The sequence below is a fragment of the Rhinolophus ferrumequinum genome, chromosome 24 (assembly GCF_004115265.2).
Source record: "Rhinolophus ferrumequinum isolate MPI-CBG mRhiFer1 chromosome 24, mRhiFer1_v1.p, whole genome shotgun sequence".
NCBI lineage: Eukaryota > Metazoa > Chordata > Mammalia > Chiroptera > Rhinolophidae > Rhinolophus > Rhinolophus ferrumequinum.
Window position 1 is genome coordinate 41,031,906 of NC_046307.1, and position 15,983 is coordinate 41,047,888.

Genomic DNA, 15,983 nt, shown 5'->3' on the forward strand with positions numbered 1-15,983 from the left:
AACCAAAACGCCCACAAAACTAGTCACAAACAAAATGAGTCCTTCAGGGGGGAATCTAAATCAGTCATCTGAGAGGGAGGCTCCTAGATCCCGCTGCTGTTTCTCGAATACTTTTATAGAGTGTCATTTTTTTCCCACCCTGCCCTTTCCTTTATTGAATTTTCATACAATGAGTTTGCTATGACCATCACCGGAAATACTAACAAAAACAAAAAAGTTACAGCTGGATTCTGTATTCGTCTCAGCTGCAGCTGAAGTTGAAAAATGTTTAAAGCCAATAGGAAAGCACTGAGTGAGGGAAGAAGAAAGACCCGTTCCTGAGAGATTTAAGGTTTGTTCTTCATCCAAGGATCTGACAGCAAAAGCATCTCTTTTGTATTATGTAAATATAGTTTGTCTAACTAAATGTTCCAATTCTAAAGTTCATTTCTTTATAAAGCCATGGCCAAGTATGAAAATAAAATCCTTACTATGTTAAGCCAGATAACTAATCACCTCCATATGGGGGTAGGACTAACAAACCACTGTGTGTATCTGTTCCAAGTTCACCCACGCACATATTCCACTGACATCTGAGCCATTTAGTAACTCCTTTTGGTTACCAATCTAATTCACATTTACCAAAGAACAAGAAAAATGAAGGTGACTTTGACCTTGAATCAAATAGACGATTTTAACATATTTATAAAAATAAAAAATGATAGTAAAGAAACCAAAGTACTTCTCTCTTCTGTTTATACATGTAATCTAGACTATAGGATGCAAATAGTATGTAATGATATTAGGTAACCGGCCTGGACTCCGAAAAAGTCACCGTCGCCACAAAAAAATTTTTTTAAAAGACTAAGGGGACATAACTAAATACAGGTGTAAACCCTGATTAGTGTCTGGCTAGGCAATAAAAGTTGTTACAGGAGACACTTTGAGAACTGGGGAAAGCAGAATCTGGACAGAATGTGAACCGGTCTTATGGGTTAGTTAGTTTTCCTAAGTATGGTAATGGCTGTAGTTACGTAGGAGAACACCCTCAGGAGGTGGATAGGATGTACTTAGTGATAAACTGTTATGATGTATGTAACTTACTTTCAAATGGTTCAGCCAAAGAAAAAGGTGTAGTATATACTGGAGACAGATAAAGCAAATGTGGCAAAATATTAACAGTTGGTGAATTTAGGTGAAATATTATGGGTATTCGTTGCACTAGTCTTTCCATTTTTCTGCAGATTTGAAAATGTTCAAAATACACAGTTGCGGGAGAAAAGGTTCAATAATCATATTGCTGATCTTCAGTTCTTCCTAAACCCAAAACAAGTCACTCTGCTTAGTACACAAACGTGGGAAAAGGCCGGTATGTTGATGACAGACAGTTTTAACTGCCTACTAGTTGTTTGGGATTTTTGATAAGTTCTTCATCAAACAATTTCACTTGGGTTTTTAATGTCCATGTTCCATACAACAAGACTGACACTTAAGGAGATTCATTAACGTCCACCATGACTCAAGGCGGGAAGTGCCCGAGCTGCAGGTATTTACTGAAAAAGATGTCAACAGCAAACAACCGTCAGGTCAGATATTTAAACAACTTACGTAAAGTAGACACAGAGACACAGATTCTCAGAACAAACCATCAGCATTACAGTGGACTGCTTTCTGCCTTGAACTGGGGGAATTATCTGAAATATCCTTCAATGGCTGAAATTCTGAAGTCTGTATTCCCATAAACAGACCACAAGGGGGCAGGGGGCCCCCCCAATCCCACAGGACTAAGATTACTTGGGAAGGAACGGCCATGTGCTTATCTCTGGCATGACTCATCCCAACCAAGTTAGCCATGAGAAGCACTGGCCGCGGACAAGGCAGGCAGCCCACCCCCGTGCCTTGTGCTTCGAGGAATCCATGCTTTCAGATTCCAGTGAACGGATGAAAGGAACAGTCTAGGGTGGAGGGGGGGGCATGTCTAGGGAAATTAGGGGAAAAAGAGCTTCAATAAAACATGCAGAAACAGTCTCATAAAATTAACGGTCACACTAAAAGACAGGCTCCCTCTCCAGCACCTGGGGAAGAGGCTGGATTAGCATTACCACCCCATGCTTGGCCTTTAATCTTTTTCACCAATGAAAGTTGGACTGGCCCTGACTGTCAGTAATTTTACAACTTTAATTAAGGAAATTGCTCTCCTCTCAAATATGTTCCTGAAATTCCCAGTCACCAATCTCACATGCTCTGTGATTGCTGAAGGGACTAGAACAGTTCTGGAGATCCCCTGCAAAGGGAGGCAGCCGGCGGCCAGCGGCTCCGTGCAGGGGCCCGGGGCGCTCCCCATCTTGGCACTCCTGGGCAGGCCTGTACCCCACTAATCGCAGGCAGCCTCAAGGCCTAGGACAGACTTTTCTCTCAAATCTTCAGGTAAAATGGAAAAGGGAACTAAAAAGTCTAATACAGAGACAGACAGAACACTGCTGAAATAGTCTTTATTATCTCTACATGCAGAATAGTCTTCTCTCTGCCAGGACTGTAATACTTGACAGGAAAACAGGCAAAAAGGGAGGGTCCCAGACTCCTCTGTGCTGGAGGGAAAGAGGGTGGAGGCGGTGTGGAAGGACCAGAGACTTAAATCCTACAACCAAATGTCTAAGCACTAATAGCAGCAGAACCCAGGGGAAATATCTCAGTTTATGTTCTTTCCAGACTTAAAAAATAACATTAGTCATGTTCTGCATGTCCAGCCAAATTACTGGGCATCTGTGAGACAGAAGCACTACCACCAGGGCTGCCAAACGAGCGTGGGACACACACGCACTGGGCTCTGCTCCCGGGTCTGTTGGACACCGGGGGGACCCAACAGGAGACGGTCTACCAACACTGTGAGCACTTAAAGACCAGTCTGACCACAGGAAGGAAGGAGGCATCGAACTTTCTTTCATAACAATACACACAGCATGGCAACCATTTGACTACTATACAGCTTTAAAATAACCACTACTTTCAATGAAAAAGTTAAGTTTTATCAACACGTTACTTCGGGGAATCCACAGCAGATATTCTGTGATTCCCAGAAAATGTAACATTTTAGAATACTTATCCAATATTAATGAGATTCTTTTTACACAAGCCAATGACAGGCATCATTTTATTCCCAGGATGTTTCATGCTCTCAGGAGTGTGGTCATGTACTGAGTCCAAATCCACCATCACTGTCCTCCCACACTCGGGAAACGCAGCCTCACCGTGTGAACAGGCCACACATTTGAAAATCACCAACGCCATCCAGATTTCCCATACTCTCACACAAACAAAAACGAATTCATTTCTGTCTCAATTCAAAAAAATTTTAATCTAATTATTGAAACTTGGGGGGGGAAAATGTCCTTGATCATTTTATTTCCTCTCTGCTAAAAACTAAAAGGAAGTCCTGTCTTCTAACAGAACATGAAAAAGGCCAATGTCTGCCACTTTCAATTACTGCATTTCTGAAAATATTCGTGGTAAACGTAATCCTAAGAAATTGCCAAATGAAACTATTCACAGATTTGTAAGCATATGAAAATATATTCAGTTTCATTAAAAGTAGAGGAAAGTGTTAATTTCAAAAATAAAATATAACCTAGCTCAGTTCTTAAAGTGATAAGTAGCTATACATGCTTAATGAATACTTATGGAAGAGAGAAGAGAGAATGAGGACAGAACCTGCCTGCTGCTACAGCCCGTCTCAGGCAAGATGGCTTGACTCCTAGTTACAGCAAATCTCTACCCAGCCATGTAAACAAGGAGGTATTTATTGTCCAGCACAACAGGAAGTGGGAGACAGGGAGGTTCCTGGGTGAGTGATATCCAGCAACTCAACCACATTATCCAGGGGCCAGCTGGTCACCCTCAGTGTACGGGCTTGGAACTGGACGGACTTAAGGGACATCAGGAATGCAAGCTGCTGCCCAACCAGGTCTGAGAAGTCCAGCATAAGGAAAGGAACTGTTTCTTCCTTGTTTATTGTTCTAAGAAGGAAGACACCTTTCTAAGAAGTGCCCCGGCCAGCTGCCCTTCACAGCTCACTGGCCAGACCTAGGTTACGTGCGCCTCCTCTGATCAGTGATAAGGAAAAAGAGATGAGCTTGCCTGGTTTACACTGAAGATTCACTCCCTTGTGGTGATAAGGTCCCCTTCCCTATCAGTAGACATCTGAACATATCAGGGTTCTTTACAAGGAAGAAAGGGGGATGGATTTGTAGTCGGGGACCAACAGTGTCTGCCACACAGAGTCCAACACTGCCATGACAATGGCCACAGACTGCACAGCAACCGGCAGCAGAGAATATGCTGGTTAACTGATCCTTGCCCCAAAACACCTAGATCCTGTTTTATGGTTTAAAACAACAGCTATTATTTAAATGTCACATTTTAGGGGCGGATGGGTGGCTCAGTCGGTTAGAGCCCCAGCTCTGGGCAATGGGGCTGTCGGTTCGATTCCCACATGGGCCAGCAAGCTGCGCCTTCCACAACTAGAATAAAGTCAATGAGCTGCCGCTGAACTCCCAGATGGCTCAGCTGGTTGGAGCGCATCCTCTCAACCACAAGGTTGCAGGTTCGATTCCTGCAAGGGATGGTGGGCTGCGCCCCCTGCAACTATCAATGGCAACTGGACCTGGAGCTGAGCTGCACCCTCCACAACTAAGACTGAAAGGACAACAACTTGACTTGGAAAAAGTCCTGGAAGTACACACTGTTCCCCAATAAAGTCCTGTTTTCCTTTCCCAATAAAATCTTTTAAAACATGAAAAAATAAAAATAAATAAAAAATAAATAAACGTCATTTTATAGAAAGAAAATTTTGATATTTTTAAAAACCTCAGTCACCCTAGCACTTAAATTGACGATAGAAAGAGCTGAATAGTTACTGCTTTAATGAATCCTCGCAGTATCAAACTGTGGTTTCAAAGAACCTCCAGAATGTAAAATAATAAATGCAACCCAGATGTTCACTACAAAATGAAAACAAGATTGTTTTTACTTCATAGCAACCAAATAGGTCAACCCATTTCCTCCTCCAGAGAATTCTCAGAGGACCACAAACTCTGCTCGAAGAGCATGTGTTTCATGTGTATCTGTCCACAGAAAAAGGAAGCTCTGCTGTCCAAAATAAACGGAGAATATTATATGTTCCCATGAAAGTGGATTTGAAAATTGCAGTAAGGCTGTATCTACAAGTTGCCAAACATCTGGATGAAAACTGAAAAACAAAAAAAATCACTAATTACCTAGATATTGGGAAGTACTTTTCGGTCATCATTAAAATGTCCAGTTTTATAGCAAACTAATGTTTTTATTTATTAATTACAGGAATAAGCTTTTTCAAAAAGAAGAGTACAGTAACTGAAAATAGAAAAAAAAATGAAAGAAAGAAAGGAAGAAAGGAAGAAAGAGAGAGAAAAGAATTCTGCTGAGAGTTTCAGATAGGAATTCATTTTCTCCTATTTGAACAGTGCTTCTGGTGACTTATTGAAAACTACGTCAGCTAAAAGTAAATTTGCTCTGTGAAAGTAAATTACAAACTCTTCTTAGCCAACTAAATTGACTCAGGTGAGTCTTTTCCAATATTGACATAATGCTGAAAGATATTAATGCAAAGTAAGCGCCTGCTGAACTATCTCCAACCAAATAAGACACTACAGAATCTTATGTCTATTCTGTCACGTCATTTGGGGAACTGACACTAACTATAAACTATAAAATGTTTATAAGTTTAACTCCAAAAATCAGGATGGAGAGTCATGTATTTCCTACTCTCATTTAAATGATTTATTCTTTTCCCCCCAACTTCAAAATACTATTATATTTTAAGCAGCTTTTAGGATAATGTGACAAAACCTATTTTTTCATTTCATTTCACTTGGAAAGTTTCTATACTCCTATATTACAAATTGATAAACCTGCTTTCCAAAGGATCTGCCAATCACTTGAAAACTAATCTCTCTCTCCCAAAGTTATTTACACTGAGAGTGAGCATGCAAACAGCATTACTACCCCTCACTCACCTGACAGGAATTGTTGTTGGTTCTCTATCAAACTAATTTACTGAGAAATGTTTCGTTACCTTCCCTTACTAAGTCCTCACCAGTCTGGCTTTGCCTCTAGTCTCGTAACATGGCAACCTTCCATTCAAGGGCCATGGCCATGCTTTTCCTTCTGCAAGGAACACCCCCTCCCCATTTTCTCTTTAGCCCACTCCAGTCTAGCTTGCCAGGTTGTTTTTGTTTTTTGTATGTTTAAGTCTCCAACCCCAGTAGACACTTCTCGATCCTCATTTTAACCTACCTCTCCTCCTCCCTTAATGTCTGCAAGACACACAAACTTCAATGTCTCCTCTACTGAGTGGTTACTGTTTCTCATCTCCTTTACTGGGTTGTTGTCAGTCCTGGGATTTTTCTCCTTTCTCTCAGCTCTGTTCCCTAAGTGAAATTATTCATCCATTCCCATGAATAAAAATACATTAGAGTCTTCCTAAGTAGCAGACTCAACACAGCTATTGCTTTCCTACCATCTCCACCAGGATCTCTCACAAATAAGTCCAATTTTAAATATCAAAACTGAACTCCTGAGATTCCACTTCCAGGAAAAGCTGACTAGTTTGTTGCAGACCAACCCTTCTGTCAAGAACAACTTCAAAAGCTGAACAAATTATAAAACACAACTGTTTGACATTCTTAGCTACCAATGCCACGAGGACTCAGGAGGCCAAGATCCCAGAGAGACAAGTGCAGAGAGGTGAGCCCCAAATTCTAAACCACTTTTCTCCTTGAGACATTTGCCAATTCACAGCAGAAGCTGAAAGGACAAAAAACTAACAGAAACAAGTGGCTGAGAATCTGAGAAGGCCAGCAGATCTCCAGTTATCTTAGGAGACTGGGGGGACAAAACTTAAGGTTGGGGGGCTGCCAAGTAGAAGCGGCCCTGGTAACATGCCAGGCTTTCAGCTGGGACCACCAAAGAGCTATATCCTAGGAGAAGGGTAAACCAGAAATAAAACAATCCTCACAATTTTAAAATGACATTTCCCTACTTTAAACTGCCTGCCAGAAGCCTCTCTTGAGGAAGATAGCCAGAGTCTCAAATTATCACTACAATTTTTTCATACATATTGTCTACAATTTAATTAAAGCTTAACAAGCAATCTAAAGTCAAGACCACATGATTGAAAACCTATGGTAAAACAGATAACATACTCATGGGATATCCAAATATTAAAGTTACAATATCTGTGATTAATAAATTAGTTGACAAGATGAAAATTTTCAGCAGCAAGTTGGAATCTAAAAAATAAGAATCATGAAAACTGAAAAAGGCAATAACTAAGAACTCAATAGATGAATTGAATATAATAGCAGATTAGACAGAGCTGAAGAAAGGATTAATATACTGGAATATAGGTCAGAAGAAAATATAGAGAGAAGCAAGAAAAGCTGAAAAGAATGAAGAACACAGAAAAGTCTGAGAGACATATAGGACATGACGAAAAGGTAGAGTTTGAGAAGAAGAGAGAGGAAATGCAGCCAAAGTGATGAATGAAGAGATAATGACCAAGAATTCTCCAAATCTAATGTAAGATCAAGTCTTGACATGGTACTACCAAAAAGAGACACACCACCAATCCCAAGCAAGGTAGAACCAAAGAAAACCATATCTGGACACATCATATTAGCATAGCCGAAAACCAAAGGCAAAGACAACACTCTTAAAAGTAGTCAAAGACAATACCTTCAAAAGAACAAGACATAGAGCTGATTTCTCAACAGAAGCAATGAAGGACAGAAGACATGTCAAATGACATGTCAAAGCACCATAAGAAATTAACTTGATAACCTACAATTGTACACCCAGAGAAAATATCCTCAAAAGTAAGGGTGACATAATGACACTTTTGATAAAAAATAAATAAATGGACCCTCCTGATGGTGTTCTTCTAGCCCCTCCTTCATAGTCACACAAGCCAGAAACCTAGAAGTCATCTTCGATTCCTACAGTTCCTTCACCTCTAACCACCAAGCTGTCAGGTTCATTTGATTCTCCAAAAACACACCTCATCACTTATAAAGCAATGCAAATTAAAACAATACATCATTTCTTCCTCATGAAGACAAGTGCCCAAATTTGCCTAGAATGCTGAGCTTGCTCCTGGTAAGAAAGCAATCTGGCAGTATTTAGGGAAACCAAAAGCCAACCTGTCACCCACAATGCCATCCTAGAGATATACTCAGAAAAACTCCCATACATTTGTAAAAGGAAACAAGCCTAAGGAGTTCACCTCAGGATTGTTTGTAGTTACAATGTATAATCAACACAAAAGTCCAACAGGACAAGGTAAATAAAATGTTACAGCAATTACAAGAAATAAACAGGGCCTATTTATAATAACATAATGTTATCATAATCTCAATAATCTCAAATGTGAGCAGCAGAACATTACATACAGTATACCATTTTTATCATTTTTTTAAAGCAAACCCAAAAGAGACCTATATATTGTTTATGGACACACACATATATGTTAAAGTATGAAAAATACTAGAGGACCACATTAAATTCATAATGGTTGCCTTTAGGAAATACAAAAGGAAGGGAGGGACTTGGACCAGAAATTGCTAGACAAAGGTGACTTCAGCGTCATTCAGTATGTATTAACAAATATTTACTGAAAGCCTGCTATGCACTATGTCCCAGGCCTTGGAAGTATAGCAGTGAATAACAGCAGACAATATTCCTGCTTTCAAAGAACTTACATTCTAAGAGAGAAGAAACAAACAATGAACAAAATATGTAATAAGGGGTGGTAAGTGCTCAGAGAAAAATAAAGCTGGGAAAAGGGAAAGAGTGACAATGGAGGCTATTTTAGACAGGTTGGTCAAGGAAGACCTCCGTGGTAAGGAGACACCGGAACAGAAACCTGAATGAGGTAAGCAAGTGCGACCTGCAGACACTGAAGGGGAAGCAGCTGTGGGACTAGCAAGTGCAAAGGCACTGAGGCAAGGGTGTGCTTGGTAAGTTCGCGGAACTGGTGACGAGAACGATGGAAATGTCAGCGAGATAGCAGGGGACGAGAGCAGAGGCCGAGGACAGCCCCCAAGGTAAGAACGGTATTTATGTTTTTAAAAGGTTATAAAAAAGAATTTGTGACAGACCGCACGTGAACAACAAAGTCGAAAATACTTGCTGTCCAGCCCTTTCATAGAAAACGCTGCAGCCTGAGCTAGAGCATGTGGGCCCTACACTGGGGGGCCACTGGACCACGGCGAGGTCAGTGGGAAGGATCAGGACGAAGGAAGGATTCTGAGGACGGTCCAGACCCTGAGAGAGGAGGGACATGATCTATGTTGCAAAGGGACCACTCTGGCTGCTGCGGTGATGAGGCCGACAGCAGGGAGAACGGCAGAAGGCGAAGACAGAAGTGAACGATGGCACCCAAATTCTGGCCTGAGCACCACAAGAACGGTGCCGCCATAGGCTGAGATGGGGACTTAGCTACAATGCTTTGGATGCATTTCCTTAAAGACCTAAAAAAGGTGACGGAATATGAACTATTGTATTAATTCTGAATAATGGGGACATGAGTGTTTCGTTGTTTTCTGTACTTTTCTGTCTTTATATAGATTTGTCATAGGAATAATCTTTCCCTCACTTTGCCACTGCCACCAATCCACGCCACTAGAACTCTCAGCTGACCCCCTGCAGCAGCCTCCTCATCGGTGTCCCCATGTCCTCTCTCCCTCTCCTGTAATCCATTCTCTACTCAGCAGCCAAGAACCCTCTTCTTAGAAAGGCATGGGGTACAGTGGTTAAGAATATGGCCTCTGAAGCCAGAACGCCTGGGTTCAAATTTCAGCTCTACCACCAACTAGCTGTGAAATTTGCCACAAGTCACTTAGCTTCCCTGTGCCTGTTTTCCATTTTCACCTGTAAATGGCGAAAATATTACATACCTAAGAGAGTTATTTTGAAGAGTAAATAGGTTAAGACATGTAAATGGCACAGGACAGAACCCAACACGGAGAGCATTAGGTAAATACTAGCTAAAATTATTGAAACGTAAATCAAATGTCATTCCCCTGTTTAAAGTTCTTCCTCACTCAGAATAAAATGTGCACCCCTCCCTCACTGAAACTGCCTGGTATGGCCCAGGGCCCTCTCCCCCTTCCTTCTCTGTCTGGGCCACACAAAGCTTCTTTCAGTCCTCTGGGCGCACTCTGCTCCACGCAGCCCAGGGCCCGTCCCTCTGTGCTGTCCACTTCAGGTGGCAGCTGAAAGAGCATTTCCTCCGGGGGGGGGGGGGGCCTTCCCTGGCCACCAGGCAGTACTGACAGCTCTCCCGCCCCAAGCCCACCCACCCTTCCCCCTCCCCCACCCCCTGGTTTTCTTTAACACTTAGCATAATTCGCAATTATTTGACATACCTGTTTCCCTTTTTTTGTCTGTCTCCCATCTAAACACAAGCTCCACCAACACAGGAAATTCACCTGCCTTATTCACAATTCACCCTTGTGTGCCAAGCACAGGACCCGGCATTTGGCAGGGATGCTATCAATACTTGTTGAATAAACACATGTTCTGGAAAAGACGACACTCTAAGCACACTATAAAAGCACCTCCGTGTCACTTTTTTAAACAATCAAAAGAATGTAGTTGTTAATTTCTATGCACAGACTGCAAAAACAGGCAATGTATTTTATAACTTTCTACATTTGATATTAATTGTGTTATTTAACATATAAAAATTCTGTCAAAAAGTGTGTTTTCTTACCAGCATATTCCTGTTCCATAAAACTGTATTCCCATCTTGGAAAAGGTGAAGACAGACTTCAACTTTTCTTAATTTCAGAAAATAAAAAGGCACATACCTAACGGAAAGTTCCCTTTGCACCTACCTTCCCCATGGCTCAGTTCCTTACCACCCCCCACACAGGTAACCATTGTCATTAGCTCCTTGGTGAGCCTTCCCCAGAACTTTCATGCCCCTGCAAGCACTTCCTTTCTTTTTTAAAAAACAGAAATGATACCATACAATGCACATTTTCCTACATTTTGCTTTTGTAACTTAGTAAAATATTTTGGAGGTCTTTCCATACCAATTCACAGAAAGCTTCCTGGTTCCTTTCTACAACTTCACTCACCATTTGGCCACAGTAAGATTATCTTACGAGTCTCCCGTGGACGGACACGGGTTATTGTCCACGTCTCACTATTATAAACAAAGCTGTGAAAAATCTCATACCTCTGGTATTTCACAAATGACACAAATATATCTGCAGGTTAAACTCCTAGAAATGGTTTTGGGTCAGAGGATTCACACACTTGTAATGTTAAAAGGTGCTGCCCAGAGCCCCTGTATGTATTGGGGCCCATCCCGAGAAACAGAAGTCCGCTAAGAAGTTGAAATAGTGGGAATTTCATATAAGGAACTGGTTACACATACGATGGAAGAGCTGAGAAGTCAAACAGGAAATGGTACGACAACCCAGAGCAAAAGACACTGTTACTACCTCTAAACTGCAGGGCCATAGGGAAAAGGTATTTCCAAAGCTCACGGGGCTTGGTCAGCGGGCAGGAGCTGGAGCCAAAAGACCAGGAAACTGCCCGAGACACTGAGGCAGAATGAGAGGACAGAGAATCTGGTTTCTCTCTTCCTCCTGCCACCCAATTTCCAACTAGTGGCACCCATTGGCCAAACCTACCCCAAGCGAGCTGACCCAAGGGTCTGGGGAACGTTCCTGCAGGGTGAGTCCCTCTGCAGGAGAAGGGCAAGCGACAATGGATCTGAGCCAACAAGACACAGGCTCGTGCTGCCTGGAGAGCTGTGACCGATTTACACCCCCATTGCCAATAGGCGGTTCCAGAAGAAGGGGTTATCGCTCGCCTAATAGGCGAAACCCAGGGTCTCAAGTGGGTCGTCATTTATATTTTACTGAGTAAGGCTGAGCAATTTTCATGTGAAGTAAAGACTTAACCCTCGTCTACACAGACGGGAGCGGGCAGATGGGGATGGAGTAGGGAAGGGAAAGCCAGTCAAGTTATTCACCTCATATGCCACAGAGGTTCCAGTTGGGGACATCAGACAGATTCCCAAACGGAGCATTGACAGTGGCCCGGGGCCAAAGTAGCCAGTCACCTGCCAAGTAGAGACGTCTCTAAAGGACTGTTTTAGAAAAACTGAATGGCAACAAAGCCCCAAAGGAATTAAAACTACCTTAACTACACTCTGCACACATTGCAAGTAACAATGTGTTCTTGTAATCTTGTGCCCCCCACTTGTTCCTCCTTAGAACTGCCTTCCAACCATTCATATCACCATCCTCTCTCCTTATCTTACATTGAAAGAACAAATAATAATGCCCTGGACAAAAATTTAAATTATAAAAACAGCAAGCAGGAACTTTTTAAAGTCTTTTAACCCAATCAGCACATTAGCAAAAAAAGAGGTTTGAAATTATCTTTCACCCCTGCCGTAACTGTTTGAGTAGATTACCTACCCTCTCTTGTAAACAAGCTAAAACTGACTTCCCCATATACAGTTCAGTTTTGTACTGTACTGAAAATATACCCCCAAAAAATTATGTTTTACAATTGGCTGACAAATGACTGGCAACTGAAATTATTCTCTTCCCAAGGGCCGAACTTTATTTTTAAAAACGTGAATTTTAAAGCAAAGCATTGTTTAGAAATATAAATAGTAGTAATAACTAAAGAACTGTAAAGAGGTAAGTTAACTTCAAAATCTCCAAATATAAGCACACCAAATTTATACAATAATCAATGAATAATGATTCTTATTTCAAAGTTTTAAGATTTTCACTGTTTCAAAAATATACTCATTCTAAGATTGCCAAACATATTTTTAAGTGTCTTCCATAATGCAAGAAAGAAAGATCTTAATAAACCATATCAGTAAAGGTTTGACACCGTTTTCCAGCACCTAGCATGCTGCCTGGGGTCGTAGTAGACAGACAATCGATCAACATCCGTCATCATTGACTGTTCCAGTGAAGTGAATTAAATCATACATTACAACAATCATTCTCCTTTCCTACTGCAGAGTAAAATTTTAATACTTTTTTTGTTCAAAAGTGGAAGTAATACACCTCATTCCAGAAACTTGGAAAATATAAAAACTAAGAAAATAAAACATCCACAGTATCATGTTTCCCCGAAAATAAGACCGGGTCTTATATTCTTGCTTATGTTCAGGGGCTGTCATCCTGAAAAAATCATGCTGGGGCTTATTTTCTGGTTAGGTCTTATTTTCGGGGAAACATGGTATCACCAGTTTTTTCATTGTTTAGACCATGATGTATACAACTGCTTATTTTTTTTTTAAAGATTTTATTGGGGAAGGGGAACAGGACTTTATTGGGGAACAGTGTGTACTTCCAGGCCTGTTTTTCAAGTCAAGTTGTTGTCCTTTCAATCTTAGTTGTGGAGGGTGCCATTCAGCTTCAAGTTGTTGTCCTTTCAGTCTTAGTTGTGGAGGGCACAGCTCAGCTCCAGGTCCAGTTGCCGTTGCAAGTTGCAGGGGGCACAGCCCACCATCCCTTGCAGGACTCGAGGAATTGAACTGGCAACCTTGTGGCTGAGAGCCCACTGGCCCATGTGGGACTCGAACCAGCAGCCTTTGGAGTTAGGAGCATGGAGCTCCAACCACCTGAGCCACCGGGCCGGCCCAAAACTGCTTATTTGTAATGGTCATAAAACAATTCGTCCAATAAGCTTCCCATAATTTACCTCACCAATCTCCTACTAAGCACTGCTGTTTCCAATTTTCTACTATTACAGGGTAATGCACATCTTCACGCATGATATATTTTTTTTTGAACTTGAAGGCTGTATTCCCAGAGGAGATATTAAGAGCCCAAAGAAAGTCTAAAGACTTTGATACTTAATACCATCCTTTGTTATAGTCCTCAAGACCTATAAACTGCTGAGGCACACTGGCTTCCTTTTCTTAATCTTTAAACCTACTTTTACCTTCAAGCTTTCTATAGTCCTTAACTCAGAAACACCTTCCAGACAAAATCGCCAAACCAGCTGGCTACCTTGACTGTAAATGGCAAACGCTTAACTATTACAGGTCTGTGTCTTTATTTTCTAAAAAGGAAAAACTGCTCTGCCTGTTGGTACCCAAATTGGGAGACGCAGGAAGCAAGGCATTTAGAGTCCAGGACTTCGTCTCCAGACAGCCAGCCTGGCTTGTGGGAGGGTTTGCAACTGGGCTCCTTCTTTCCACAGCACTTTCTTTCACAAACACCACACCCACTCGAGCCACAGGGCGACCCCTCCCTTTCACTATGAGAACTGAAGTCGCCAAATGCCACCCCTGCTGCCAACTTCCCACCATCACAGCCGCGTCGCTTCTTGGGGCACAAACACTCCCCGTGAGCAGCACTTAAATGCTACGAGGCACCTTGATTCACCGAGGACTTGATCCGGAGCGTGCAGAATGCGGCAGCGGCTCCCGCAGCCTGTAATTAAGATTTTTTTTCAGAACGCTCCCTTATTACCAGGGGTGGGGATGACTCGGTCCGTCAGCAGAAAGGAGGTCGTCAAAGTAGGGAGAACCTCCACTTCGGGTGTTGCAGTAAAACTAGGGGTGTTAACCCTTTGCTTTCCACACACGACCCACTCCATACACACAGACACGTTATTCTGTTTGAAAGTCAGAATTCGCGGCGTGACACAAAAGCACTGTGCATCCCACTAAGTAACTGACCGCCAGTGCGAGTCTCCCGGCGACAGGGACCGGAGCGTCGGGCCGACAGCTGGGTCTCGGGTGTCCTCTCCGAGCGAGGCTTATTTTCTGCTGAGTCGGGAACGTGTCCTAGTTCACGGAACGGGCGCGCTGGCTGGCCCTCCTCGCCCAAGGACCTCGCTGACCGCTTCTGACCTCACGCCAGCAAAACTGTCACGCCTCTCCGCCCGCTTCCCCCACCCGCCTCTCTCGGACCCCGAGGATCCCCGATTCAAAACTTTCCCCTCCCTGGTTCCCGGGGGTTCGCTCACTTCCCACCACCCGAGAAAAGACGCTGCGAGGCTCGTCCCCCTGCGGTCGGGCTCCGGAGGGCACAGCCGCCCGCGGCGACAGGAGGCGGGGCAGGTCGCCCCCGAGGTGCCCCGCCCCAGGAGAGGGACCCCGAGCCCCGGCTCCAGGCCCCGAGCGGCCCCAGCCGACGGGCCGCCGGCCTCGCCCCGGACCCTCGCTCGGGCTCGGCGGCAGCGCCGCCCGCCTCCTCCCCACGGCGCCCGGACCCCCGCCTCGGTCTCCGGGCCCTGCACGCTGCGGGCCTCGGCGGTCGTCAGCGGGCACCAGCGCTGCGCGGACCCGGTCTCCTCAGGCGGACCCCGACCCCAGACCCCGACCGCCCTCCTCCGCCCCAGGCCGCCAGCCCGGCCGGCCACACCTCCCACACTCACCGCCGCCGCCCTCGCCGCCGCCGCCGTCTTCGTCCATCTTGAGGCCGCTCCCGCTGCCGGCGAGCCCGAGACCCGCGGGCGAGGGGCCGCGGGCGGAGGGCGCCGCGAGTGCCGAGCGCGCGGGCGGTCGGACGGCTCCGGCAGCGCGCGGGCCGGGTCGCCGCCCGGGCCTCCTCCGGCCGGGCGGGGCGCTCGCGCTCGGCGCCGCCGTCACGTGACGCTCAGGCCCCGCCCCGGACCGCGGTGGGCGGGGCCGCGCGCTCAGGCCCCGCCCTGACCCGGCGGAGCCTACCCCGCCAGGCTGAGACCGCCGACCCTCCCCGGCCAGCCGAGCGTGGACACCTGCCCGGCCCCCGCTTCTGAGCAGCTTGGGGACGGCTGTGGGGTCGGAACACGGGAATGTCCACCCCACAAAACTCAGCGGCGAGGGATCCTCCTCGCACGTGCACTCAGAAAAAAAGATCAAGACGCGCACGTCTTCCAAAGTCAGGCCTTCCCTCTTCGGCCCTGAGAGATTACAGAGTAATTCCAACCCT

General features: G+C 44.5%; 1 protein-coding gene across 3 annotated transcripts in view; it reads right to left on the reverse strand.

Moving 5' to 3' along the window:
• CYTH3 (cytohesin 3) overlaps positions 1–15,600 on the reverse strand; it is a 65,170-nt gene extending 49,570 nt beyond the window's left edge. For 2 of the 3 annotated variants that reach the window (XR_004421913.1, XM_033095678.1), the window contains exon 1: positions 15,448–15,592. Coding sequence is in view for 2 of the 3 variants with exons in the window: in XM_033095678.1 (XP_032951569.1) it covers positions 15,448–15,484 (37 nt within the window). In the remaining variant the exon portion in view is untranslated. Of the gene's footprint in view, positions 1–15,447 lie in introns of all 3 variants that reach the window. The other variant, XM_033095679.1, reaches the window with a different exon arrangement.
• Positions 15,601–15,983: the final 383 nt, after the last annotated feature.